Here is a 27,989-nt window from a genome sequence, read left to right as displayed (position 1 = left end):
GCGCAGGGTGACCGTGGGCCTGGAGGCGCGCGAGGACAGCTACTTCGCCTGCGGCCTCCGGCAGCGCGGGCTGACTTTCGCGGCTCGCACCCAGGCTCACCCGGCCAGGGAAAGGGTTGCATGAGCGGTGGGCCAAGGGGTTGGGGTTGGGGTGCGGGGAGGACCTCGGGTCCTGGGCGGGGGAGTACAGGGAGGGGGAGGAGGGCCGGGGCGCGGGGGAGCGCAGGGACATGGCAAAGCTGGACGATGAGAAGGGGGCAGCGGTGGCACCCGGACACCCGCCCGCGAATGGATACCTGCTGGTCCCGGGGGGCGAGCCCCCCGGAAAGCTGAGCGCCGAGCCGCAGAACGGGCCCAAGGCCGGCTGCCTGACCCTGAATGGAGTGTCTCGGGACAGCCTCGAGGCTGCCGCTGAATCCCTCGGCAGGCCGCAGACGCCGCTGGCTCCAGAGGAGGAGACCCAGACCCGGCTGCTGCCTACGGGCCCCGGGGAGGAGACCCCCGGGGCCGAGGGCTCCCGGGTGCCCCAGACAGCGCTGTCTGCGCGGCGCTTTGTGGTGCTCCTGATCTTCAGCCTGTACTCGCTGGTGAACGCCTTTCAATGGATCCAATACAGCATCATCAGCAATGTCTTCGAGGGCTTCTACGGCGTCTCCTCCCTGCACATCGACTGGCTGTCCATGGTGTACATGCTGGCCTACGTGCCCCTAATCTTCCCGGCCACGTGGCTGCTGGACACCAGAGGCCTGCGGCTCACCGCCCTCCTGGGCTCTGGCCTCAACTGCCTGGGCGCCTGGATCAAGTGCGCCAGTGTCCAGCAGCATCTCTTCTGGGTCACCATGCTGGGCCAGTGCCTGTGCTCCGTGGCCCAGGTGTTCATCCTCGGCTTGCCCTCCCGCATCGCCTCAGTGTGGTTTGGGCCCAAGGAGGTATCCACAGCCTGTGCCACCGCCGTGCTAGGCAATCAGGTAAGAACTAGAGTGAGAGATGAAAATTCGATCCTTCAGGACCAGATCAAGGCATAGGCTGTATGAGCTAGGCATGCGGATGGACCCTCAGGAGGCAGATGTGTATAAATGAAGGAAAGGAGATGTGTCGTTACAAGGTAGGAGGCAGTCTTGGATTAAAGAGAGTATTTGATTTATTTGTAAGGACAGAACTTCAAAACCAGTTTGAAGTGACTACCTTATCATCTTGCTTTGAGAATTACCTATAAAATAAATAAGTGAACTGGCCCACAGATCCCTAACATCATAGAAAACTTGGCAGTGTAATAACCAGTGAGACTTAGGTATTTTTGTCCTCCCCAGTGTATTCTTTGTAAAAGGAAGGTGCTGGATTTTGGGAAGTTTGTTCTCATTTTAAGTGATCCGTGTGAACAGCTCCTGTTTTATTTTATTTTGTTTTGTTTTACTTATGTATTTATTTTTCTAAAGTTTATTTATCTTTGGTAGTAATCTCTACACCCAAGGTGGGGCTGGAACTCATGACCCTGAGATCAAGAGTTGCACACTCTTCTGACTTGAGCCAGCCAGGCGCCCTTCCTGTTTAATTTTATATGTTAGCAATCAGCAGAGTGTCTGGTACATGATACTTACAAATGACAGCTACATAAACGTTCTGGTGGTAAAGACCTCACAACATGCCTGAGTCCAAGTACCAAATTTTAACAGTAAGAAAATGCAAGACAGATCACAGATCATGGAACCCATTCTAAAAGGGTGGCTTATTTTGCCAGTTCTCCCTTAAAGTGCTATCTAGTCCTTCTAACACCATAGGTTCAAATTCCAGTAGCATTCCAGTAGCATTACTAACTAGAATGGTGTGTGTGTGTGTGTGTGTGTGTATGTGTGTGTGTGTGTGTTGTAATTGCAGATTGATTCTTTTATTGTCATTTAAAATTTGCATATGGAGTTCTGTGATACTTTATGTACATTGTATTGAGTGTTCGTTCAGCTTGAGGAGAATAGTAGTTAAAAATCTATATACCATGAACTTCACCTCTCTCTGCCTATATTCCTACATGCTATGTAACAAAAGAATGTTACTCTCTTACTTCCAGTCTAACACTTGTTTCAAGATCACAAGATTTAGCCAAAATCCATAAAAAGGCGAGCTCTACATGTTTATTACTTTATTTTTATCTTCTTTCTCTAAAAGTACAGAAGAAAAGGTAGCTTGTTGTTCATATTCAAAATAATTTATAACTGATATTTTAGTTGGTTGCTTCCATATGTTTAGATAGGAACTGTTTTCTTTTTTTCAATCTTTTTAAAAATTTTTTAAAAGATTTTATTTATTCGACAGAGATAGAGACAGCCAGCGAGAGAGGGAACACAAGCAGGGGGAGCGGGAGAGGAAGAAGCAGGCTCATAGCGGAAGAGCCTGATGTGGGGCTCAATCCCATAACGCCGGGATCACGCCCTGAGCCGAAGGCAGACGCTTAACCGCTGTGCCACCCAGGCACCCCAGGAACTGTTTTCTTAAAGTATTTTTCATTTACAATATTATATTCCATATTCATACTTCATTGAATGGCAGAAATATTATTAACTCCATATCTATGGATTATCTACTTATGGATAATAAATGGAAATGTTTTCTTATATGCAGATTTCCCTCTGATGTTCAGCACACCTCTGCCTTCTTCGTACGTTCTCCCTAGGTGTTCTTGTCCTTCCTTGACTGCAGTAGCTGTGCACGTGTTCATGGCCCTCATTTTCAGCCTAAATTATGGCATGATCATGTATAATAAGATTCAGCATTATTGAGCGTTCACCAAGAACCTGGCACCATGCTAAGTATTTTACATGCATTGTGTCCTTGAGCTTAATAATATAAGGTGGGAACCATGAGTCTCTTCATTTTCTAGATACAGAAACTGAGACTTGAAGGGAATGAAATTATTTTCCAGGAGTCACACAGCTAAGTGGTGGCAGAGCATTCACACCCAAGTCTGTCTGATTGCTGCATCCTGGGTTTTCACTATCCATCTCTACGGCCAGGTCTCTAACCTGCGAGACCCTTTTAAAACATGGATCAGATCCATCTCTCTGCCTGGAATGTTCTTCATCCTAGGATCACATCATTACAGCCTTACTGTCACTCAACTCTCAGTTTAAATTCATTTTAAATATCATTTAGTGGCATTTCTTGAGGATCCCATTTAGAGTTGCCCAGTCACTCTCTTATTACATCATTATACTTACCTCCATATGGTGCTTATCACTGTCTGATATATTTATGCTTATATATTAATTGTTATTACTCATTTCCCATCCCCACCATTAGATTGTAAGTTTCATGAAAATAGGCATGTGGTCTGAATGTATACAGTTGTCTCACCAGCATTTAATACAGTGCCCCACACATTATATATTCTCCATAAAATTTGTTGAATAAATGAATCAGCTTCAGACTCATGTAGATACTGGCCAGCTGAATGTTTCCATATGATCCTGCCCATCCAAATTTGCCTTGTCTCCTTCTCATTTCTCTTCATTTCTACTAGCACTATCTTAGCTTTGGCCACCGGCGGCCCTTACCTAGAGGTTGCTGGCTGACTTTCCTATCTGCAGCTCTCGCTCTTTTCCTACTACTCTCCACATTCATGCACTGTGGTCCTTCCGATGTGCAGATCTGTCCAGGACACTCCCTTGCGCTCTGCAGTGGTTTCCATGGCCCTTAGGATAAAATTCAAACTTTCTAATGAGACAATGTGAGACCGTTTGGATCTGCCTCCTGTCAACTCTTGGGCTTCACCTCTCCACACCCCCCGTTCCTCACATCCACATTCTTTCTCTGCTCTGAGGGGAATTGTCCACCACTTAGAGCTTCTCACAAGGTCATGCTCTCCTTCCTTTGTACGTGATGTTCCCTTGGCTGGGAACACCCTGATTTCACTTGGCTAACTCCAGTTTCTTTTTCAGATCTTTGCTCCTCCAGAAACTCTTCCTGAACCCCAAGTCTGTACAAAGTGCTCCTTCAAAGTAGTTTCTAGGGTAGTAGCTAGGGTGACTGTATATTCCAGTTTGCATGGGATAATCCCTGTGTAGAGCTGTTCATTAGAATAACTACTCATTTAGTCCCTTTCGCTCTGAATAGTGTTCTCATTGGGATGATAGAGCATATGATCATCCCAGTCTTGGCACCCTCTACCTCTCCATCACTGTCTCTTCTAATTACCTGTTTAATGGTCTCTATCCAACTTTTTGTTAAGGAGCAAATGAAGTGTTTGGTGACTCTTACTATCTGCCTCAGCCTCCTTTTGGAAACCAGTCTTGGGGCCCTTCCTCCTCACCTCTATCCCTGAAAGAATCTGCTATTTTTCTCTATTGAGTTCCTTTAATACTTTAATTTTATTTCTTTCATTGTAATTATCATATTCAACCTTGAGTTTTTCTTACTGAGGTAAAATTCACAGAACATGAAATTAACCATCTTAAATTACAGCTCAGTGGCATTTAGTGCATTCACAGTGTTGTACAACCATCACCTGTATCTAGATCCAAAACATTTTCATCTACCTTCAAAGAAGACCCAGTACCCACTAAGCAGTCACTCTTCATGCACCCCTTCTTCTGTCCCCTGACAACCACTGGTTTGCTTTTTCTATGGATCTAGCCATTCTAGATATTACATGTAAATGGGATCATTCAATATATGACCTTTTATGTCTGGCTTCTCTCACTTAGCATGTTTTCAAAGTTCATCCATGTTAATATTTCATTCTTTTTAGGGCTGAATAATATTTCATTATAGGGATGTACCACATTTTGTTTATCCATTCATCCACTGAGGGACATTTGGGTTTGTTTCTACGTTCTGGCTATTGCAGATAGGGCTGTTATGAATATTCATGTATAATATTTGATATTTGTTTGAATACCTATCTTTAGTGTTTTGGGTATTTGTTTAGGAGTAGAATTGCTAGGTCATATGGTAATTCAATGTTTAAGTTTTTAAGGCACTGCCAAATTGTTTTCCACAGTGCATGCACTGGTTTACAATCCTACTAGCAGTGTACAAGGGTTGCAATTTTTCACATCTTGCCAACGTTTGTTATTTTCCAATTTTTTTTTTTTTTGTTTATTTATTATAGCCATCCTTGTGGGTATGAAGTGGTATCTCATTATGGTTTTGGTTTGCATTTCCCTAATGATTAATGATGCTGAGCATTTTTTTTCATGTGTTTATTGAACATTTGTATATCTTCTTTGGAAAAATGTGTATTCAAGCCCTTTGCCCATTTTTGAATTGGATGTTTGTCTTTTTGTTGTTGAGTTGTGAAAATTCTCTATTTATTCTAGATGGTAGACCCTTCTTCGATATATGATTTGCAAATATTTTCTCCCATTCTGTATGTCATCTTTTCTCAGCCTTACTCTGCATATTCTTCTTGCTCTTTTTGATTGTAAGCATCTAAAGGGTAAGGATGGAATCTTACACATCCTTACAGCAGAATTATTCAAATAGTAGGAGTTTGTTGAACAGGAAAGTCATTTGTCAGCAACTACCCTTTAACAGTACAGTAAAAAAAAGAAAAAAAAAAGAACATGGTGTGGGTTTTTTTAAATAGTTATTTATTTGGGTAATCTCTACACGCAGTGTGGGGCTCGAACTTACGACCCCAGGATCAAGAGTCCCATGCTCCTCCAACAGAGCCAGCCCAGCATCCCAGAACCTGGTGCTGTAGAATGTGCACCTTACACCATAAATACACTAGCTGTCTTCTCTATGTTGTATTAATTGTCAGTATGTCCTTTTTTTCTCTTATTAATGGTAGCTATTAACAGGATTGTTTATTTTACAGCTTGGAACTGCAGTTGGCTTTTTGCTACCACCAGTTTTAGTGCCCAACACACAGAATAACACAGATCTTCTGGCTTGCAATATCAGTACCATGTTCTATGGAACAGCATCCATCGCCACGTTTTTATGTCTTTTAACAGTAATTGGTAAGCAAATTATTTTACTTATTGCTTAAATAGATAAATGCATGGCAAACATATGGAAATAAACATAGCTGACCCTGAACATTTTTATGATAATATCTCCAGTGCCATTTGCTTGTTTCATTCTTGCTGTCGCACTTGTTCCGATAATGAATGCTACACCCCTAGGGATGTGTGATGGTCAGCCACATCTCTTTTACTATCATCAAGGGTTTCAAGACTAATTCATCTAATTTCTCTCCCTACTAACTTTTCTTCCCTGATAACCGTTGTTTCCAACATGCTACCTGCCTCCTGTTTGCATCTTCCTCTACGTGCTCTGCGGCTTATGCTAACACAGCCAGGAACAAATTCTTGTCGTGCTTTGAAATGATGCAAAGAGGCTACAATCTTGTTTTCTTTTTTAATGAGAAATCCTTCCAAGGATCCCCATTTTAACAATTAACTGGATCTGAACATGTTGACCAGTGAACGATCCTGGGCAGTGGCAAGCTGTTCAGCAGTCTCAAACTGGCGACTGTCTGCTTGTTAGGCCACTCCAGCAAAGCACTACTGTCACCACTCGTCCCTGAGTCCTCTCGTCTGGGCCTGTCTCTTGAAGCAGTCAGTCAAAATCAGCTGCAAGCAGCCATCGTCAGTTTGGAAGAAGGTTTGGGAAGGTCTGCTTTTTAAAGTTTATTTTTAATGGGAAACGATTTTGCTTGCAGGGACGAAGGACAGGTTTTTTCAGTAATGTGGTTGCTAACGTCACTGTAATATTGCCCTTTGAGCACTCAGGATATCTTAACTTGATTTGAGGAAGAAAGCAACTTTAAAGTTGAAAGGCCATCTTTTAATCATGAATATTTACATTTATTGCATTATAGCTGGAGTTTTAAAATGTATAAGATTAATTTTTACCATGGCTATAATAGTAATGAAAAATTCAAATTTCGTGATCTCCAGATAGGAAATCCTTGTTTTTCAAAGGCATGTAGGTTGAAGACTGTTGATAGAGACTGCCTTCATAGATGAACTGCCCGTACATTTAACTTCCCTTTAGATAATGAAAAAAATATTCTCTCGGTAGCATATAAAGTATTCTGACATACCAAATCTACTCATTTTATGTTTCAATTAGGGAGTGACATTTAGCTGTGTAGAGACTACTGAAAAAGGACAATTATCCCTGTACTATTTCAGCAGTTTAACAAAGTTTTAAAAGAAATCTACAGTTGACCCTTGAACAACATGGGTTTGAACTGCACGTGTCCATCTATACACGGATCTTTTACAGTACTGTAAATATATTTTCTCTTCCTTATGATATTCTTAGTAAGATTTTCTTGTCTCTAGCTTACTTTATTTTGAGAATACAGTGTGTAACACATATAACATACAAGATATGAGTCAATTGACTGTTATCAGTAAGGCTTCTGGTCAACAGTAGGCTATTGTTAAGTTATTGGGGAGTCCAAAGTTATGCATAGATTTTCAGCTGTGTGGGGGATTGGTGCTCCTAACCCCCATGTTGTTCAAGGGTCAACTGTATATTTTTGAAAAACAAACTCTTAAGTCGTCTTCTCTGGGAGCCATATTTGATTTGCTAAATGACATATAGTTTGTATATATTTTGCATAAATGGATCCTCTATCAGCAATAGGGATTATTAATATGTAAAATCCTCCTTCCTACGATTGCTTGTGTATCTTCACATCAATTCTGGTTTTCCTTTTTTTAACTGTCTTTCATTGCTTTATCTCTTTGGAAGAAATGAGAGCACAGGCTCTATATAAGATATCTATACATATGAAATTATATATGTGACACATATGTGTTTAAGCATATCTGTATGAGATGCTACAAATATAAGATTTTTATTTGTCAGAGGAAGAGGACAAAAAGGCAATAACAATAGGTGTGTACTTTGACATAGCACCTGTGTTATTTGAGAAATTAAAAGAGACCTATATCATGTCCATCATTACTTATTTACGCACTCATAGTTTCTGAGTGGAGATGGAGCCAGGAAAAAAGGGCTCACTGTCAAGTTTTGCTTGGTGACCCATAATCTTAATCTAATGAAACATAGTTTAAAAGGGAGATAATATACAGTCGTGACATGAATGTCAGGTTGAAAATCGTGACATTTAAACAAAAAAATTTATCTGTTTTCTTTATACTCAAATATTTGCTATTGAGGAAAATAGGGATTATTTTTAAAATCCCTGCTTAAAGGTCCTTAATTACTAAGAGACAATCCTGCTTCCCTCTAAATACTTCCCATAAATACTTTGGAAACCCAACCAAATTTTATAAAGTGATTTGGCTTTGCTGTTGCTTTTCAGCAATGTGACATATACCAAATTGGTATTCAGCAGTCTTTGAAAAATGCTATCTGGAGGCTTCATGCCCTGTAACCCTATTGCCCTCCCTTAGTCATAAGCTTAGTCATGAGTGTAATCCATCTAGCATTTCTAGGAATAACCCAAGCCTTCCACCGAATCTCACAGTAATGCTTCATTCTTCATACCCCATGCCATTGTGGCCTCTAACATTTGGTGGTTTGGTAAGTACCAAACATGTTTAAAGGCATGCTACCTGCTGGATCATCTAATCTGCATAGCCATATGAGGGCAGTACTATTATCATTCCCATTTGATAGATGAGGAAAGTAGGACACAGAATTGAAGTGAATGTAATCCATCCATGGTCATAGTGAATACTGCAGATGAAATTTGAGCCTAGGTACCCTAACACCACAGTTAAAATGTTATATATAGAAATATGTCATTTTAATTTTTCTTTAGTCTTTTTTTTGTTCCAGTTCAAATTCCTCTTGTATAAGGGGTAATGCTGTTGTGTTTGAAGCTGTCCTTGTGCAGGAGGACAGTAAACGCTACCACTTAACTCAAATGTGCAAATTAAAATCCTTACCTTCCTGACTCACTAACATGAGTGGATGAGAGAAAGCAGAAGTAAAGGCAATCAAAGTATTTAATATTAAGGTACTTAAACACATGAGTATATAACATGGATATATAATTCTAGTTTTAATTCTTATATTCAAGATATTTATAGATAGGCTGCTATTGTAAACATTTAACAGAAATGTGTTTTACTTAGTCTATAAGAATTTCAAGCCCCTGAGATAAAGTCTCTGACTTTTAAAAGTAGGTATTCCTGGGGGCACCTGTATGGCTCAGTCGGTTAAGTGTCTTACTTCAGCTCAGGTCGTGATCTCGGGGTCCTTGGATTGAGCCCCGCATTGGGCTCTACTCTCAGAGGGAATCTACTTCTCCCTCTCCCCGTGCTTGTGCTCTCTCTCTCTCAAATAAATAAATGGATTTTTTAAAAAAATAAGTATTCTTGAAAATGACACTGCATTCTGTGTAGCATTCCATAATGGCAAGATTATTTTGCATATATTATATCATACAATCCTCATAACAACTGGTTATTTCCATTTTATGTATGAGGAAGCTATAGTTGAGAGACAGGAATTGACTCCTTCTGAGTTATACAAAGATATGAGGCAGAGCCAGTATTCAAACCTCTACATATCTTGTTATAAGTTAATGTGTGGAATGTCTGCTTGAATCATACAGAGACAAATAATGAAATCAAAAGATAATGTTATTATCTAATTCCAAAAAGTGGTAGTAGTCCTAAACACAATAGATTTCCTTCTTTTTTTTTTTTTTAAAGATTTTATTTATTTATTTGACAGAGATAGAGACAGCCAGCGAGAGAGGGAACACAAGCAGGGGGAGCGGGAGAGGAAGAAGCAGGCTCATAGAGGAGGAGCCTGATGTGGGGCCCGATCCCGGAACACCGGGATCACGCCCTGAGCCGAAGGCAGATGCTTAACAGCTGAGCCACCCAGGCGCCCCAATAGATTTCCTTCTTATTCATCACGGGAGAAAAGGTTTGAACGTGGTGCCCCAAAATCCTTTGGCTACTTTGGAGAATAACTGCTTGAATAGTTGTTTTTTATTATTATTATTATTATTATTATTATTATTATTATTATTATTATTTATAAGCTCTCTGCCCAGTGCGGGGCTTGAACTCATGACCGGACATCAAGAGCCACATTCTCTACCGACTCAGCCAGCCAGGGGCCCCAATAGTTAATTATTTTATTGGCACACATTTTTGGTGGGGAGAAGAAAGAAGAAGGCTATTGTCTTCATTCTTTAAAGGAAGCAATGCAGAGTAAACAGGGTCATAGACCAGTGGTTTTCTGCCCCTCCATTTCCTTTTCTTCATATAGACTGAAACCCAACTTTAGTGTATTGAGTAGCTGATAGATATGGGCCTGATTTTCTCCAACAGGGTAGATGACTACCTGAAACTAAGAGATAACACATGTATTCAGAAAATAAATTCAGCGAGGTTGAAGACTAATATGAATTGTTCTCTTTTTGCATTTGAGTTCAAATCTGAGCCATTTATACTTACTTTACCAGAGTAAATGCGAACCTAAGTAAGAGACCGAAGACTCACTCAATCCCCATGACTACCTTGTAAGCATCGTTTTTATGTTCTGAAACTTCGTTTTACAGCTGCGTGAGTTGTGTATTACCACTATTAACGAAAAGAGATATCTTGTATCTTAACTAGGACCCAAAGAGACTTTAGGAAAGGACAACAGGCGTTCTCAACAGTGCAAGGAGCAGATAGGGTAAACAGAAGAGAAGGGATTGCAACGACTTAAACATTTTATGTGTAGCAGTCCTCCGATATAAGGACATTCAAAAGTAAATATTCATGAGTATGTCTCCTCTTGAATTAGTTGTGACACCTGTAAAAATAGAAGTCTGTTTTAGTTTGGTAAGTTATCAGTATATCCTAATTAATCGATGTTTTGGGTGAGCTCTGTTCCATGAATCCACCTGGACCTTTTCAATTCTAGAGGTGTAATTAGATCAGATGATAAAGTTTGTAGCAAATAGTAGAAGAAAACAGTTACTAACTCAAGACAGTCCTCTAAAAAGTAACATATTGGTTTGCTCGTATCTGATGTTACCTGTAATCACAAATTGAACTAAGTGTAGAAATGGAATTGTTGAAGACTTTACTAGAATAAAAATTAATCTTGCTCAACTAAGAATAATCAGTGGGCAAGGTTGTGACATATTATTGATGGTTTTGCAGTTATGTGACTTGGCCAGATCTCTGAGTTGTAGTCCGTTTCAGAGGACTGAGAGGATATTCTTCAGAAGTTAATGAAAATGAAAGGCTCACTGTAAGACTTTCACTACGTCTTTAAGCTTAAACTGATTTAGTCTGCTCACTAAGGGAGATCCATGTATTTAATTACCTTCCCATGTGTTTCCAGCATTCAAAGAAAAGCCTCAGTATCCACCAAGTCAGGCTCAAGCAGTTCTTCAAAAAAGCCCCCCTGCCGAGTACTCCTATAAGAAATCAATAAGGAACCTATTTAAAAACATTCCCTTTGTCCTTCTCTTGATCACTTACGGTAAGTGGTTTTCTTTTACTTTGATTTCTGTATAAAACTTTGAGCATTGTAGATTCTTTTCATTTAATCTAGTGGTTTGAGCTTTAATTAATGAGATAGATTTGTTAACTATAAAAAGAATGATGGCATAGTCATAAACTTAAATTTTGAACTAAAAGCAAAAACTTCAAGATGGATTTTCTTAATAATTTCTTAATCTAATTTCTTAATTTCTTTCTCTAATTTCTTATGTTTTTTTTTAATGATTTTTTATTATATTATGTTAGTCACCATACAGTACATCCCCGGTTTTCGATGTAAGGCTCGATGATTCATTAGTTGTGTATAACACCCAGTGCACCATGCAATACGTGCCCTCCTTACTACCCATCACCGGCCTATCCCATTCCCCCACCCCCTCCCCTCTGAGGCCCTCAGTTTGTTTCTCATAGTCCATAGTCTCTCATGTTTCATTCCCCCTTCTGATTACCCCCCTTTCTTTATCCCTTTCTTCCCCTACCGATCATCCTAGTTCATATGTTCCATAGATGAGAGAAATCATATGATAGTTGTCTTTCTCTGCTTGACTTATTTCACTTAGCATTATGTCCTCCGGTGCCGTCCATGTTGTAGCAAATGTTGAGAACTCGTTCTTTCTGATAGCTGAGTAATATTCCATTGTATATATGGACCACAACTTCTTAATCCAGTCATCTGTTGAAGGGCATCTTGGCTCCTTCCACGATTTAGCTATTGTGGACATTGCTGCTATGAACATTGGGGTGCATATGGCCCTTCTCTTCACTACGTCTGTATCTTTAGGGTAAACGCCCAGTAGTACAATGGCTGGATCATAGGGTAGCTCAATTTTTAACTTTTTAAGGGACCTCCACACGGTTTTCCAGAGTGGCTGTACCAACTTGCATTCCCACCAACAATGTAGGAGGGACCCCTTTCTCCACATCCTCTCCAACATTTGTTGTTTCTTGCCTTGTCTATTTTTGCCATTCTAACTGGCGTAAGGTGGTATCTCAGTGTGGTTTTGATTTGAATTTCCTTGATGGCTAATGATTTTGAACATTTTTTCATGTGTCTGTTAGCCATTTGTATGTCTTCATCGGAAAAGTGTCTGTTCATATCTTCTGCCCATTTTTTGATTTGTTTATTTGTTTCTCGTGTTAATTTCTTATGTTTTTAAATAAAATATACTACATCTCAAATAGACAAGCACCACCTCCTTTTTTGAGTTTCACCAAGTATTTTAATTAAGTCCTACTGCTGGAAGCATATGGAAAATGTCACTAGTCCTTTCGCTGACCCCTTGCAAACTGACATCTATTTTGACTACTAAGTCAAAACTGACATTAATGCGATCGCCCTAACTAGTTCTAACTTGAAAAGCAATTCTTATCCTTCTGGATATTTCAGGATAGCTGACAGATACTCACCCTGACGCTGTAGCTTTGACTGCAGGCACCAACCCATTTGGTTCCCTTCAGAGTTTGCTGACAGTTTATTCTTTATTTTTTATATCAACACCGTTTATAATAACTGCTAACACACCCTATTTCTATCTTCCTTGTCTTCAGAAGTCACTCACTGCTGTTCTTTCTCTTCTTTACGTCTGTTGGGGAGTGCATACCCTAGTACATAACCGTTCTACGAGTTGTAACAAATTATGCCCTGACCTAAACTCACTCACCCTTTTACCCGGATTACTTCATCTTCTTCTTCTTTTTTTCAGTGAAAAGTTGAACACAAAAGTAGAACATTTAATATAGTGAATTCTTATGTACCTATCATCACCCAGCTGCAATTATCAACATTTCACTATTCTTGCTTTATCTCTTTCCTCTACATTTTTCCTGGAATTTTTTTTCCTGGAATATTTTTAAGCAAATCCCAGATGTTATATCCTATCATCATTAAATACTTTGCCATGCCATAGTGCCTTTTCTTAATTTTGCTGGTTACCTCCACTGGTTAGCTTAAACCTAAAACACATAACTAGGAAGTAGAGAAAGTACAGTGAGTGAGTGAGTGATTATTATCTATAAGAGCAAATTCATTTCTTTCTGTAGCCTGTCATTTAAGGAAGAAAGACTCCTACCTTCTTTATCTCTTACTGTCTCCCAAGATAAGCTTTCTATGAGCCAGTTTATAACCACCCCTTGTCACAGACATACACGCTCACACATACAAACACGCCTCCACGTGCATGTATGCTGTGAATTCCAGTCTCTGTAATTCTGTGCCATTATTCTTTTTACCTGAAATGTACTCCTTTTTTCCCTTAAGCAGTCCTACAAGAGCTGGCTTAACGTTTGCCTCACTTACTCTCTAAAGTAAATACAAAAATCGTCAAAAAAAAAAAAAAAAAAAAAGAATCAGAAAGAAGGCATTGGGAAACACTGTGGAGAGTTCGCCAGGAGAGATGGAAAACTTTCTTGACCTCCTATTCTTCACCGAAGGGGTGCCTAGTTAGGGATTATGGTTTTGAATGAGTGTGTCACATCACACCTTTCGACAGTGCACCGGTCTCCCTCCATGACTAGTATTTTATATGTAAAGTTGGAGCAAACTCGGACGTGGGGTGGTTTAGATAGGGGCTATCCTCCTAGGACAGGTTTTCAGGATTACATACAGGGTCCAAAACTTAGGAACCAAATAGTCTAAGGTAACATTTTCTTGAGGTAGGGCTATTTGGAGAAAACGCAATCCTTCACTATGCCACTCTTGCTATTTGCTATCTGAAACTCAGACAAATAATCTAGACTCAGATAACAGTATTTCTTGCTCTTATGATCCTTCATCCTGACTCTTGCTATCTTTACTCAGGTCTGGAATAGATGAAAGAGCAGCGTGCAGTACAATGCAGTAGGGTACCCTCAGGCCTGAGCACAGGCCTCCTTGCTTTCCTTGGTCTCCCCAGGCTAACCACGCTGGGTCGCTACATGTGTCCGAACTCACTGGGAAGTGAGCATCAAAGGCCAGTTGCTCGGGATGTTTTGATACGATCTTTAGACAGCCGTATGTCTCATCCTGCAATCTTCCATTTAAACGTGGTTTGTAAGGGAACTTGACTAATTGTAAAACTCCCGCAAAAGAAGTAAGGGCCAAGAAACAACAAAGATAGTGTCAATGAAGAACAAGGTGAGAGACACATTCTCAAATATCAGGATTTATAAAACAACGAGAATTAGGATGCCGTGTATAAGCAAGGGATAGACTAGTAGATTACCGGAGTGAGAAGAGAGCCCAGTGACCTACTTCTCTGTATCCGTTTGCAGGCCGGTTTGTATGATAGCAATGAAATTCTGCGAATGAAGAATCTCAATGGCCTGACACGTCAAAAATTCATTTACTGCCAGTGCTGCGTGTTCAGCGTGAATTGGCAGCAAGGTGCTGCTCCCCAGAGTTAACTCAGGGATCCAGAATGACATCTTGGCACATGCTATTATGATTACTAGGGCAGCAAATGGGAAATGTCACTTTTGCTCACATTTAAGTCATATGGCCATGCCCCTAAGTGGCTGCAGACGCTAGAATACAGTGATCCTTTGATTCCTAGTTTCACTTTCTCTGGTTTCCGTTACCCATGGTCAGCCACAGTCAGGAAGCTGGTGCTCCTCCTTCTGACCTATCACAGAAGGTCAACAGTAGCCTAACCCTACGTCACACGGTTTATGTCATTCACCCCACTTCATCTCATCACGTAGGCACTTTATCATCTCACATCAGCACAATAAGAAGAAAAAATACAGTACAATAAGATTTTGAGAGAGAGGGACCACATTCACGTAACTTTTATTACTGTATATTGTAATTTTTCTATTATTAGTTATTGTTAATCTCTTACTGTGCCTAATTTATAAATTAAACTTTACCATATATATGTATGTATGTACAGGAAAAAATATGGTGTGTGTCGGGTTTGGTACTATCTGCAGTTTCAGGCATCCTCTGGGGGAAACTTGAAACAAATCCTGTGCAGATAAGAGGGGACTACTGTATTTGCAAAGAGCTCTAATGACTAGAACATGTATATATGAAAACTAGATGTTTGTGTAAGAGAGACTATATAGAAATTGCCCTGGGATAATTGATGATCCATATGGGAAAAATAAAATTAGCTCTCTAGAACATACCATGAAAAAAATGAATTGCAATGGATTAAAGACCAAAGGGTGAAAATTAGAACTTTCAAGTTTTAGAAGTACATGTAGGAAACTGGCTTTAGTATTCTTAAAAGAATTTCTTGGGATGCCTGGGTGGCTCAGTCAGTTAAAGCGTCTGCTTCAGCTCAGGTCATGATCTGCCAGTCCTGGGATCGAGCCCCATGTTGGGCTCCCTGCTCAGTGGGGAGTCTGCTTCTCCCTTTCCCTCTGCCCCTCCCCCTGCTTGTGCTCTCTCTCTCTCTCTCTCTCACTCTCTGTCAAATAAAGAAATAAAATCTTTTTTTTAAAGATTTTATTTCTTTATTTGACAGAGAGAGAGAGCACAAGCAGGAGGAGGGGCAGAAGGAGAGGGAGAAGCAGGCTCCCCATTGAGCAAGGACCCCAATGCGGAACTCGATCGCAGGACACTGGGATCATGACCTGAGCCGAAGGCAGACGCTTAGCTGACTGAGCCACCCAGCGTCCCATGAACTAGAATTTCAAGTATTGACTCTGATAAATCTAAAAACTATAATATTGAGTGATAGAGGAAGCTATAGATAGATACAAATAATATATTATTTATATAAAGTTCAATTACATGCAGAATGATTCTAATTGTTATTTATGGATACACATATATTCAATATCTAGAATGATAAGCACCGGGATACCTGGATGGCTCAGTCGGACGTCTGACTCTTAGTTTTGGCTCAAGTCATGATCTCAGGGTCCTAAAATTGAGCCCCGTGTCAGGCTCCCTGCTCAGCGGGGAGTCTGCTTCCCCTCTCTCTCCTTCTGCCCCTCCTCCACCCATGCCCTCTAAGATAAATAAATAAATCTTAAAATAAAATAAAGTAAATAATATAAAATGATAGGCCCTAACAGGAGGGTCGGGGTTACCTCTGAGAAAGAATGGGAGAGAAGAACAGGATTAGAGATCTAAACAGTGAATCTGAAACAAAGATGGCAAAATGTGAGTGTTTGACAAGCTGGGTGATGAGTAAGGGTATTTGTTAAATTATTCTCTGCATTTTCTTCTATGCTTGAAATATTTAATAATACACTTAAGTCTCGCTAGAGGCCCACAAATGTGCCAGTAATCAGCAGGATTCAAACCCAGTCATATGCTTTCTGATAGCCAGCTGTTTTTTATTTTTCCTTTTTAAATATTCTGGAATTAATATTGTCTTACTAATTGCCTTGAAGTCTTTGCTGCAGGGGTGAGATCTCTGAGGTGGAGATTCTGTCTCCTGTTTGAACACTCACTAGCTCGGGGACATTGTGGGTGCTCAGTGAGCAGTCCACTCAGTGCTTCATTGCTCTAGAGTGTTCTGCACGGAGATGGGAGTTGTGGTCGGCATATCTGAGTCCAAACAATAATAGATGGTGTAATGACAGAAGTTTACTATTGTAATCTCTGTAAGTTGAGGTGTTAACTTGATCATTCCATATTCTGAAAGGGAATGGTCAGAGTTTTTAGTTTTCTCTGGCAGCTGTCTGAGAAATACGTTATATTTTCACCATTGTCACAGAGTACTCCATTATCACGTTACGAACTAATAAATGGTACGTTTATAATTTTCTGTTTATTATTGTAGGTATCATAACTGGAGCATTTTACTCAGTGTCAACATTATTAAATCAAATGATACTGACATATTATAAGGTGAGTTTCCGTCTAGACTGTGTCGCATGCCTGGCCAAGAATGTTATTTAAACAGCGTAATTTCTGTTAGCATGATCATAAGATTAAAGATTTATTGGGCGCCTGGCTCGCTCAGTTCGGGGAGCGTGCTTGACCCTTGATCTCAGGATTGTAGGTTCAAGCTCCACGTGGGATGTAGAGATTACTTAAAAATAAAATCTTAAAAAAAAAAAAAATGTATGACCTTGTTGCTTTAAAAGATTTTCTTTGAGAATACATTTAATCCAATTTATAGAACACACAAAATGGAAGGAAGAAGGTATTATTGCTGTGACAATACATAAGTCTTTTTTCAGTCCTTTTTAAAAGAAACATGACTGGTTATATGGGAAAAACAAACAATTTTAAAGGAAACCAGCCCAAATATAAAGAAGTAAAGATCAAGCTGTGACCTGTCTTTGCTTTTGAAAGGAGAAAGCAGTTGTAATATATAAAAACTATCAGATTAATCTCCTTCTCAGACTTCTGTGAATTACATGAGAATTCTAACAAAAATCATTGCACTTTCTTAACCATAGAGGATCAAGAAAAATTTATTTTATTTCTCCCACATTTTAGGTTTTCTTTTTTTTTTTGGTTTGAAAATAGAATGTCCTTGATATGTGCTTTACCTGCCCCCTACCCCCTCACCCTAACAGATGTACTAAATTTCCTACTATTTTATCCTGTTATTTCCATTGACTATGAAAGGTATGGGAATGTGAAAGATCTATTGGAATTAGAAGTATCTGATTAACTTCTTATGAAAATTTTTTTAAAGGGAGAAGAAATCAATGCTGGAAGGATTGGGCTAACATTGGTAGTAGCTGGAATGGTGGGCTCTATTCTTTGTGGCTTGTGGCTAGATCATACCAAAACATACAAGTAAGTGATAGTAGATAAATGTGTGGTATACAGCCTAGGGTATTTGGGGTTTAATGGAAACTTTGCTTTTTATTTTAAGAAATTTAAAAAGTGTTATTATTACTAAGAGACTTGGATTCTAGACATTCTTAGATTCCCTTCACTTCTGAATGAAGTCTATATATTGTCTTATTTTATCAGTCATACTTTGAGAATTTGAATACCTTATGAAGCTTCTTCCCCTCTAATAGGAATCATGCACACATATGTCTTTAGAAGGGATCATTACTATCCTACAAAAGCCCTTTCTGAGAAACATTTGACTTCTGACAGAGACTTTATCCTGTTCTTTTCTCATGTCGTAAGCTTAAAAACAAACAAACAAAAAGTTGTCTTTCCTACCAAAAAATTGCTATTGAGCATAAGGCATTTTTGGTAAAAAGTTATTGCCTAGGAGTGCCTGGCTGGCTCCGTTGGTGGAACATGCAACTCTTGATCTCAGGGTCATGAGTTCGAGCCCCATGTTGGGTGTAGAGTTTACTTTAAAAAAATAATAAAATAAATAAATAAATAGAATCTTGGAAAAAAGTCTTTAAAAGTCTTTGCCTAAAGTGATCCACACTATTGCACCACTTAACTATAATATAATACATAATATGAAAATACTATATGAATTATACATTTATATAATCAAAATTTTAATACAAAAGAAGAACTTAAGAATACCAACTGGGAGACTGAAAAGGGATTTCAGGGGCAGCATCTTTTACATTGAGCCTTAAAAGAATAGCCATATTTATATGGCTATATATATATTTTTTTGTTTTTTTTAATTTTAAGTATTGTTGACATACAATATTATATTAGTTGCAGGTGTGCAGCATAGTGATTCAACAATTATTTTCTTTTTTTAATTAAGTTTTTAAATTCCAACGTAGTTAACATACAGTGTTATGTTTCAGGTGTACAATATAGCGATTGAACAATTCTATACATCACTCAGTGCTCATCAAGATAAGCGTGCTTTTAATCCCCTTCACCTATTTCACCCATCCCCCCACCCATATCCCCCTGGTGACCATCAGTTTGTTCTCTATAGTGAAAAGTCTGTTTCTTGGTTTTCTCTCTCTTTTTTTAGCCTTTGTTTTGTTTCTTAAATTCCACATATGAGTGGAATCATATGGTATTTGTCTTTCTCTACTTATTTCATATAGCTAGATCTGAATAATATTCCATCGTATATATATGCCACATCTTCTTTATCCATTCCTTATTGATGGACACCTGGGCTGCTTCCATAGTTCAGATGACTATATTCCCTGTGCTATACTTTTCATCCCCGTGACTTATTTATTTTATAACTGGAGGTCTGTATCTCTTCCGGTCTTGAAGGAGCGGCCTTATGTAGGAACGTCCCCCGTGTAGACTCTGTGTGCCTGGCTGCTTAGGCTGATCAGCTGGGGCTGGATTTGGTCCGGGCCAGAGGTCCTGGTGTGCTCCATGCCAGAGGCCACCCTGGTGGGATGGCTAGAGCTAGAGCACATTTGGGCCCTGGGGGTCCCAGGGGCTTCATGTCAGGTCCACATTGGCAGAATAGCTGGACCTGGAGCAGGCGTGAGGTAGGGGTCCTGGGCATTTGTAGGCACTCTGTGCCCTGGCTGCCGTGGCAGGATGGCTGGAGCTAGAGTAAGTGCTGGTGGGGGTGCTCTGCACCGGGTTGCCCCGGTGGGACAACTTGACCTGGAGCAGATGCAGTCGGGAGGGCTTCCCTTGCAGGACAGATGGAGCTAGTGTGGGCTAGTGGACTCTGTCCCCGTCTGTGCTCTCAAGGGGCCGCTGTAAACAGTGGCTATCACAAGCATCTCCAACTCCAAAGTGAGTTCCAGCAGTTTCCCCACTGTTTGGCAGACACTCTAGGGTTAGTAAATGGATTTCCTTCACTCATAGTCTAGTTGCTCCTTAAACCACTGTTTTGTTTTTGTTTTTTTGCTGTGCCCCAGGGCAGGTGAATCTGAACAGGGACAGCTCAGTGATATCTGTCCCTACTGCAGGTCATAGGGTCTCCAGTGGGGTTCCCACTGTTACCCTGTCTCTGTCTCTCCTGATCCTCTCTATGTGGTCCCTCTACCCTTTATTATGCAGAAGCTGTTCAGTCAGTCTTCAGTTCTTCTTCAGGAGGAATTGCTCTCTTTCTTTCTTTCTTTCTTTCTTTCTTTCTTTCTTTTTAAAAAGATTTTTATTTATTTATTTGACAGAGAGAGACAGACAGCCAGCGAGAGAGGAACACAAGCAGGGGGAGTGGGAGAGGAAGAAGCAGGCTTCCCGAGGAGGAGCCTGATGTGGGGCTCGATCCCAGAGCTCCAGGGTCCGCCCTGAGCCGAAGGCAGATGCTTAATGACTGAGCCACCCAGGCGCCCCAGGAGGAATTGCTTTCTATGTAGATTCTATGTGTCTGTGGGAGGACATGAGTTCAGCGTCTTCCTAGGCTGCCATCTTGGGCCCCTAAGTCAAAAATAGCTACTTTTTTTTTTTTTTTAAGATTCTATTTATTTATTTGACAGAGAGAGAGAGAGAGCGAGAGAGGGAACACAAGCAGGGGGAGTGGGAGAGGGAAAAGTAGGCTTCTCGCTGAGCGGGAAGCACAATGCAGGGCTCGATCCCAGGACCCTGGGATCATGACCTGAGCCAAAGGCAGATGCTTAACCGACTGAGCCACCCAGATACCCCAGAATAGCTACACTTTTTAACAGGCAGAATCTTCCCAACTGCTTGGGAGAAATGAATGAATGGAACTATAAATAAATGATGGAATGAAATAAAATTAATGCATGAAATATGGAACTGTCACCTATGTATCCTGTGTACCTTTCAAGGCTCAAGATATGTTCGATATCATCATGTAAGCCCTTCCAAAGACCTCTCATGTTGAAAAACTCCAAGACAGCTCTCCCATAATTTAAGACAACACTTGCTGTAGTTTCATTATTATGAAATGGTAGCTTACATTCGATCTGTAGATAAAGGGAACATATGTAAAGGATTAAAATTATTCCTAGCCTTTGGTCCACTTTACAGTTAGAAAACTTGATAGGCATAGAAATGTCTTCTTTGTTGTCCTGATTTTGTTCTCAGAGTAATTGCCATTCATTCACCAGACTTGTGTTGTGGCCATAGTTCAGCTAGGGATTGTGACAAGCGACATAGAGTCCCTGTCCTTGAGACATTTATGTCTGGGGAAAATAGAGTGTTTGTGTATGAAAAATAATGATGTAACAGACTAAAATAGATGTCGTACACCCAATAGATGTCTGTCATGTGACAGTTACGTAGCTACTAAGATGATAAGGGGATTTGGAAGAAGAGACAATGTTATAAGCTGCCGTGGTTAGGAAAGGGTTTTGGGAGAGGTGGAATTTGAAGTCAATCTTCAGATACAGATAGGGAACTATCCCACTTGGTGGCACAAAAATTATTTGATCCATATGAATATTCCTTCCTGTCTGAACATTGGATATGGTGTGAGTTTTGTCGGTTGCTACTGTTGAATCTTAAATGTAAGCTTTAAAGTCCACGCTTTGGTGGAAACATTTTCCATACGACGGAAACCTAATCTTGAAAACCAAGGCATTTATTACTGTATAGAGAGAGCAATGGTTAGCGACAGGATTTTTATATACCTAGGAAAATCAGGCAAAATACTAACAATTTTGTTTTTGTTTTAGACAGACAACTTTGACAGTTTACATTTTGTCTTTTTTTGGAATGGTTATATTTACTTTCACGTTGGACCTTGGATACATTATGGTCGTGTTTGTTACGGGAGGGGTGCTCGGGTAAGCATCGTGTGTGCGTGTGCGTGTGCGTGTAGGAGGAATGTTAGCGTGCTGTTACAATTTTGAAGTATTACTACTGTGGTTTTAAATTTTTAGTTCATTCAAATGTCCTTTAATATTTTAAACTTTAAAGAATCTATCCTGTGCACATAAATACGTAATTCTTTGGAAATTAAAAAAAAAAAAGTAGTTTACAATGTTTTTTTGGTATATATGATAAGTGAAAAATGGATAAGGCTTCCTTAGTCCAGGTAGCTTTATTTAGTTAGAAAAACAACTGAGTTCGCAAATTAGAGGTAAATTTTTCTCAAAAAAAGAAAAACTTAGGATCTGCTTTACTTCTCAGTTCTTCTGTCCCTGGGCTGATTGGTGAATAACAATAGGGCCTTACTGTCACACATGAATTCAAAACGTTCAGTTATCTGATCACTAGAATAGGCCTGAGAAGTAGAACGATTGCCTCAACATGTGATATGCCCTCAGTTAACTGTTTCTATAATTCTGGATTTATTTTCCTAGTTTCTTCATGACCGGCTACCTCCCAGTGGGTTTTGAGTTTGCTGTTGAAATCACTTACCCTGAATCTGAAGGCACTTCCTCTGGTCTTCTCAACGCTGCTGCACAAGTAAACCTCTGACTTCTCTTAAATCTGAGATGATTAGTTTGCTGACTAGTCCAGTGGATAATAAAGTTAAAAAGAATTTTTGTTCGAAAGATTCTACCTTTCAATGAATGTTTGTAGAAGCTAAATCATATGAATAAGATAGGAACAGTTCTGGGGAAAACGTTGCACTTACTTCAAAGAAGCAAACTTAACAATTATTTCTCTTATTTTAGATATTTGGAATTTTGTTCACATTGGCTCAAGGAAAGCTCACATCAGACTATGGTCCTAGGGCAGGAAACATTTTCCTCTGTATTTGGATGTTTCTAGGCATCCTTTTAACAGGTAAATTAGGGCATTTTCCTGGCAAAATTACTTATGTCATATTGTCTTTATATTTAATTTTCGTGTCTATTGATTCTCACTGACTTGGCAGAACTCAGGGGGAAAAAAGAGATACAAAGCAGGATATTGTCTTTTCCCAAGGATATGAATCTATCAATTCATTTTTCAGATTTTAACCTCAATACTGTTACTATGCATAAAAAACAAAACCATTGTATTAAGGGTCGGTAAAAATTCTGGACAGACCTGCTTCTCACGGGCTGTGTGACTTTAGACAAGTGACTTCACCTCTCAGATCCTCCTTTTCTCATTCATATAACAGGGTATTAAAAAGCCTGCCCTAGAGGGTTGTGACACGGATTAACTGCGGTGCTTCATGAAAAGCTCCCAGTGTCGCGTCTGGCACCTAGAACATGCCTAATCGCATCCTCAGTGATGATCGTGTGTGGTGGTGGAAATAGCACATGGAAGGGTTAGCCAGTAGTACCCGAGATAGGGATAATCAGAGTAGACATGGGCAGGAATGAGAGTAGGGCCCAGCCTGCCCAACACTAGAAAAAGAGCACAGAAGAGGGCTTTTATCTGTAGTCTGTCCGGGCGCATTAGCGTAAAAATGGGTTTAGAAGCAAAGTTTAATGTCCGGCAGTGTTTCTACACACACGTTGCTTCATCTGGTAGCTCGCTTGGCTGATTTCTTCAGTGCAAACTATTTTATACAATGTACACGGTACCTGCCAACCGAGCCACATATCCTGCCTCCTCCGCCTTGTACTTGATGCTCCAATGGTCCCCAAACTACCTCCAGTGCCAGATTCTTGTTCATTCTATTCCTGTCTCGCATTCTTTGCATGTACTGTTTCCTGCCCAGAATGCCTTCCTCTCTCTTCTTGTCTGCTTGACAAGTTCCTACTCATTTTTCAAGTTTCAATTCAAATGTATCTCCTCTAGCAGGCCTTCTGTGATTTTCTCCGGATTGACAGAGGCCTTTTTTTCTCCCATGCTCCCACCACACCTTCTACATAACCTGCGTGATTGCACCGATCCCACAATGTTATAATCGTTCGCATGCCAGTATTTCCTTAGAATCGAGGGTGCTCTAGGGAAAGAATTGTGCTTTTCACCTTTGCCTCTTTGGTTCCCAGCATCCTGTATGTGTTCACTGATGAAGGAATTGCTAATTAAATTAGTGCCTTAGAGAAACACTAACATTTTTTTTTTTGTATTTTGTTTATTTGTAGAGAGAGAGCGAGAGAGCGAGCACAATCAGGGGCAGCGGCAGGCAGAACAGGCAGAGGGAGGGGGCGCCTGGGTGGCGCGGTCGTTAAGCAAGGCTCGGTTTATACATGACAGGAGATGGGTACTTACTGCCTTCGGCTCAGGGTGTGATCCCAGCGTTCTGGGATCGAGCCCCACATCAGGCTCCTCTGCTGGGAACCTGCTTCTTCCTCTCCCACTCCCCCTGCTTGTGTTCCCTCTCTCGCTGGCTGCCTCTGTCAAATAAATAAACAAACAAACAAACAAATAAATAAATAAATCTTAAAAAAAAAAAAAAAAGAAGAACAGGCAGAGGGAGAAGCAGACTCCCTGATGGGCAAGGAGCCTGAGGTGGGACTCCATCCCAGGACCCCCGGGGCATGACCCGAGCCAAAGGCAGACGCTCAACCGACGGAGCCACCCAGGCGTCCCTAGCATTTTTTCATGCTGTGAGGATGCCGCTGAATATGATGGTACTACAGTGCGCTAAATGTGGCAACATCCAGAAAGGCCTTGTACTGCTTAGAGAAAAATATATCCCTCTATACTCTTTGGTAACTCTACCGATGTTTCTCTATTTCAGCATTAATCAAGTCGGATCTCAAAAGACACAATATAAACATAGGAATTGCGAACGGTGATATTAAAGCTGTAAGTAATGAATATATTTATGACTATACTATGGAGGAATGTGTGAAATCAATCTGTCTAGTCGGCTCTTTTGTATTCCCGAGCCAGCTGTCGATCTGTCATCATGGCATATGCCAGATGCCGTAAGGTTTTTTTATCTTATGATTCTTTCTCCAGGTACCAGTTGAAGATAGTCCCACAGATCAAGAATCCAAAACTATGATGATGTCCAAGCAGTCAGAATCGGCAATCTGAGGTGAAAGAGAAAGTTGACATCACGTGATAGTTGAGCAGCGAGGCTCGGTTTATACATGACAGGAGATGGGTACTTACTTGAAAATTATTACGTGACCGCTGACTACAATTACTGTCTTGCTTCGTTGTTAACGTAAAGCAAGATTTTGCTTAATATGCTTTGGCTCACATCCTATTCACACTACCACTTAATGCACCTAGCATCCCATTGCTAATCTTCTATTGCCGATCAGAAAGTAAGCTTCCTGACATGTATTTTCCGAAAGTGGTTTTTCTTGTTGTTGTTGTTGGGTTTTTTTGGAAAATGGAAGGTCAGAGGCTCTCTAAAATGATAATGTGGAGGTCTAATCCCTTTAACTCACATAGGAGTACATGCCATTTAGAACCAAGTGTGCAATATATTCCTAATTAGCTCCCTTTCCATTATTCTTACCAACTGTCCAATCCGCCTTGGTGGGAGTACCAGTGTGGCACTTCGAACTCCTCGAAGGACAGCGCTGGGATGAGACTTCCACGGAAACCTCTAAAATTTTTCTGGTTTCTTCTCTTCTTGTCAAACAATGCTTTGCAACATGTATTGTCAGTGGCCATCAAAACTGTTCTGTGTACACGTTGAAACCATGACTTTGGTCTTAGACGCTAAGGAGCCAGACACAGGCTCATTATCTTGAGTTCTCGGCACTGCCTTCCTATCATGGTCTAAATGCTAATACTGTTTCTTTCACTCCAACTTGAAATAGAGTAATTTTGTACCCACTCCCCTGTTGACTCTTCTTTTTTCAACGCAGGCATACCTCGGAGATATTGCAGGGTCAGCTGCAGACCATTCAGAATAAAGCAAACATCACTATAAAGTGATTCAAATGAATTCTTTGGTTTCCCAGTCCATATAAAAGTCATGTTTACACTATTCTGTAGTCTAGTCAGTGTGCAGTAGACTGAAAGAACAAGGTACATACCTTAAAAAAGACTTCTTGCTAAAAAATGCTAACCACGATCTGAGCTCTCAGCAAGTCATAACTGCTGATCACAGATTACCTACTAAAGAGAATAATAATGAAAAAGTTGGAAATATTGCAAGAATTACTAAAATGTGGCACAGAGACATGTGTGAGCAAATACTTCTGGAAAAAATGGCACCAATGGACTTCCTTGATGCAGGGTTGCCACACACCTCCAATTTGTTAAAAAAACAACAACAACAACAACTCGGTATCTGTGAAGGGCAGTAAATCAAAGCACAATAAGACGAGGTGTGCCTGTGTATGACTTTCTAGCAAGAAAACGCCATCCTACGTGTTGTTGGCTTTTTCATGATGTCTTGCAATACTTTGGCTTGAAGGTTATGGAGATAAATCTATGGTAACATAGCCCAGGGGTTCTCATTCGTGGAGACCTCTGGAAATACTGTCTTCGTTCCGCACTATCATACGTATGACCGTTCTCCTTTGAGGAATACTGTGACCGGGTACGTCCTCCCGCGGCATGCGGGGGAAGAGTATTCTCTGCTTCACCGGACGGTACATAGTCTCCACACTGCTGGAAAACTTCTGCTCTGTTACATGCTCAGGGTAAGGAAAATAGGACCAAATGTGTTTCTACAGTGCCTACCACTGCGTTTTGTTTACAATGAGAATTTAAATGTCGTTCCTGTCCTGACTCTCCTAAGCTGATAGGGAAATATCTTTACAATAATGACATCGAAACAGCCATGATATTGACATTATGTCCACATCAACCAAAACAACAGCAACACCAACCCAGTCAGGTAAACCCTTGAATACTCTGACGTGAATTAGCAGTTCTGATTTGTGCATTGCTTTATAGTGAAATTATAACATTCTCTGTAATCGGACGACAGCAAATTATGTAGAATCTTACCCTGGAGAATGTGTCACCAGAAGAACGTAGCTGGAAATCAGGAGCTCTGGGGCTGTGACCTGGAGCTGTTTCTGGCTGTCCCTGTCACCCACTGGCCAGCATTTTCCTTTCACTTTGATCTCAAAGATCCTCTTTGAATCTTAAACGCCACTCGTCATGGGGTAACCAAATCACTGAACCGCAGGAACTTAAATCTAGCTAGAGAAGAATCCCCTGGAGAATTGGATACACAGCTGTGATTGACACTTCGTGGATATGGGGAATTTAGCATCTGTTTTTTGCTTTTTTATTCAGTTGGTGATAGCGTAGGCAGAATATGCTGGATCATTAACTTCCTTAGATACTTACATCACAGGTTTTATGGCCAAAAATATATTCTGAGATCCCTCCTAAATAATTACTTTTATTTTGGAACTATCAATTGTTTAAAATAATCATGTACTTGTTGAGTTCCTAAACTTTTGAAAAAATTACAGATAAAAGTTGAACTACTTTGTTTCCAAAAAGCATAAATGTCCTGTGTGTCTTTCTTTGTTGACTAGAAAAAGGGTGAAATACGATGTTCCGAAACACAAAATGGATGGATAATTTTTTTTGTATCTTGAGTTAAAGTTGTAGCAGGTCAAACAAGAACGTCATGTAAATTCTGTCTTATCTTTGGAGAATGGAGTTGGGTAACCAGTACTTGTGTAAGTTTTAATGAAGTGATTTTAGAAAGAAATTGGATGCTTTTAAAAGCTGTTGCATTTATAAATGTTGCAAAAACAACAACAAACAAACACTAGCTTTTGCCTTTTGTGAATGTTGGAGAAATGTCTTTAAAAATGTGTTTGTGTGTAAACTCAGAGTATTGCCAGAATGTCTGTCTGTATTAAATCATCTTTCATGTTCTAATTTTTGCTTTTTGTACTATTTGTCGGTATGCTTGTCCTTCAGTGTTTCAGACCTGAAATAAATTTATTTTTTTAATGTTCATTTTGTATGGCTTTTTTTTTTTTTTTTTTTTAAAGTTCTGATGCTTAGGTGCACATGGGGAGTGGAAAGGGACTGTAAGATTTCAGAATGGGCCAAGGAGGCAGTTT

General features: G+C 40.2%; 1 protein-coding gene across 2 annotated transcripts; it reads left to right on the top strand.

The window, feature by feature from the left end:
- Positions 1-10: 10 nt before the first annotated feature.
- Positions 11-27,882, top strand: FLVCR1 (FLVCR heme transporter 1). 2 transcript variants are annotated; one of them, XM_057315315.1, is made up of 11 exons: positions 215-968; positions 5,813-5,957; positions 6,487-6,603; positions 11,278-11,418; positions 17,156-17,223; positions 18,023-18,126; positions 21,828-21,938; positions 22,458-22,563; positions 22,776-22,887; positions 24,725-24,792; positions 24,949-27,882. In XM_057315315.1, the coding sequence occupies exons 1-11, from the start codon at positions 231-233 to the stop codon at positions 25,024-25,026; spliced, it is 1,788 nt and encodes a 595-aa protein (XP_057171298.1). In that variant the 5' UTR covers positions 215-230; the 3' UTR covers positions 25,027-27,882. The 2 variants fall into 2 exon arrangements, with proteins under 2 accessions (XP_026364907.1, XP_057171298.1); XM_026509122.4 differs by lacking the exon at positions 6,487-6,603 and having other exon boundaries at positions 11-968.
- The last annotated feature ends 107 nt before the right edge of the window (positions 27,883-27,989 follow it).

This window comes from Ursus arctos, unplaced genomic scaffold (genome assembly GCF_023065955.2).
Source record: "Ursus arctos isolate Adak ecotype North America unplaced genomic scaffold, UrsArc2.0 scaffold_2, whole genome shotgun sequence".
NCBI lineage: Eukaryota > Metazoa > Chordata > Mammalia > Carnivora > Ursidae > Ursus > Ursus arctos.
The sequence above is the reverse complement of the archived record's forward strand: the minus strand, read 5'-3'. Positions and strand labels throughout refer to the sequence as shown.

Bases quoted from the DNA above. Each gene is read 5' to 3' on its own strand.
- FLVCR1 (XM_057315315.1), top strand. From the start codon at position 231: ATGGCAAAGCTGGACGATGAGAAGGGGGCAGCGGTGGCACCCGGACAC. The intron at 17,224-18,022 runs GTGAGTTTCCGT...ATTTTTTTAAAG, and splicing joins TGATACTGACATATTATAAG to GGAGAAGAAATCAATGCTGG. The intron at 24,793-24,948 runs GTAAGTAATGAA...TTCTTTCTCCAG, and splicing joins CGAACGGTGATATTAAAGCT to GTACCAGTTGAAGATAGTCC.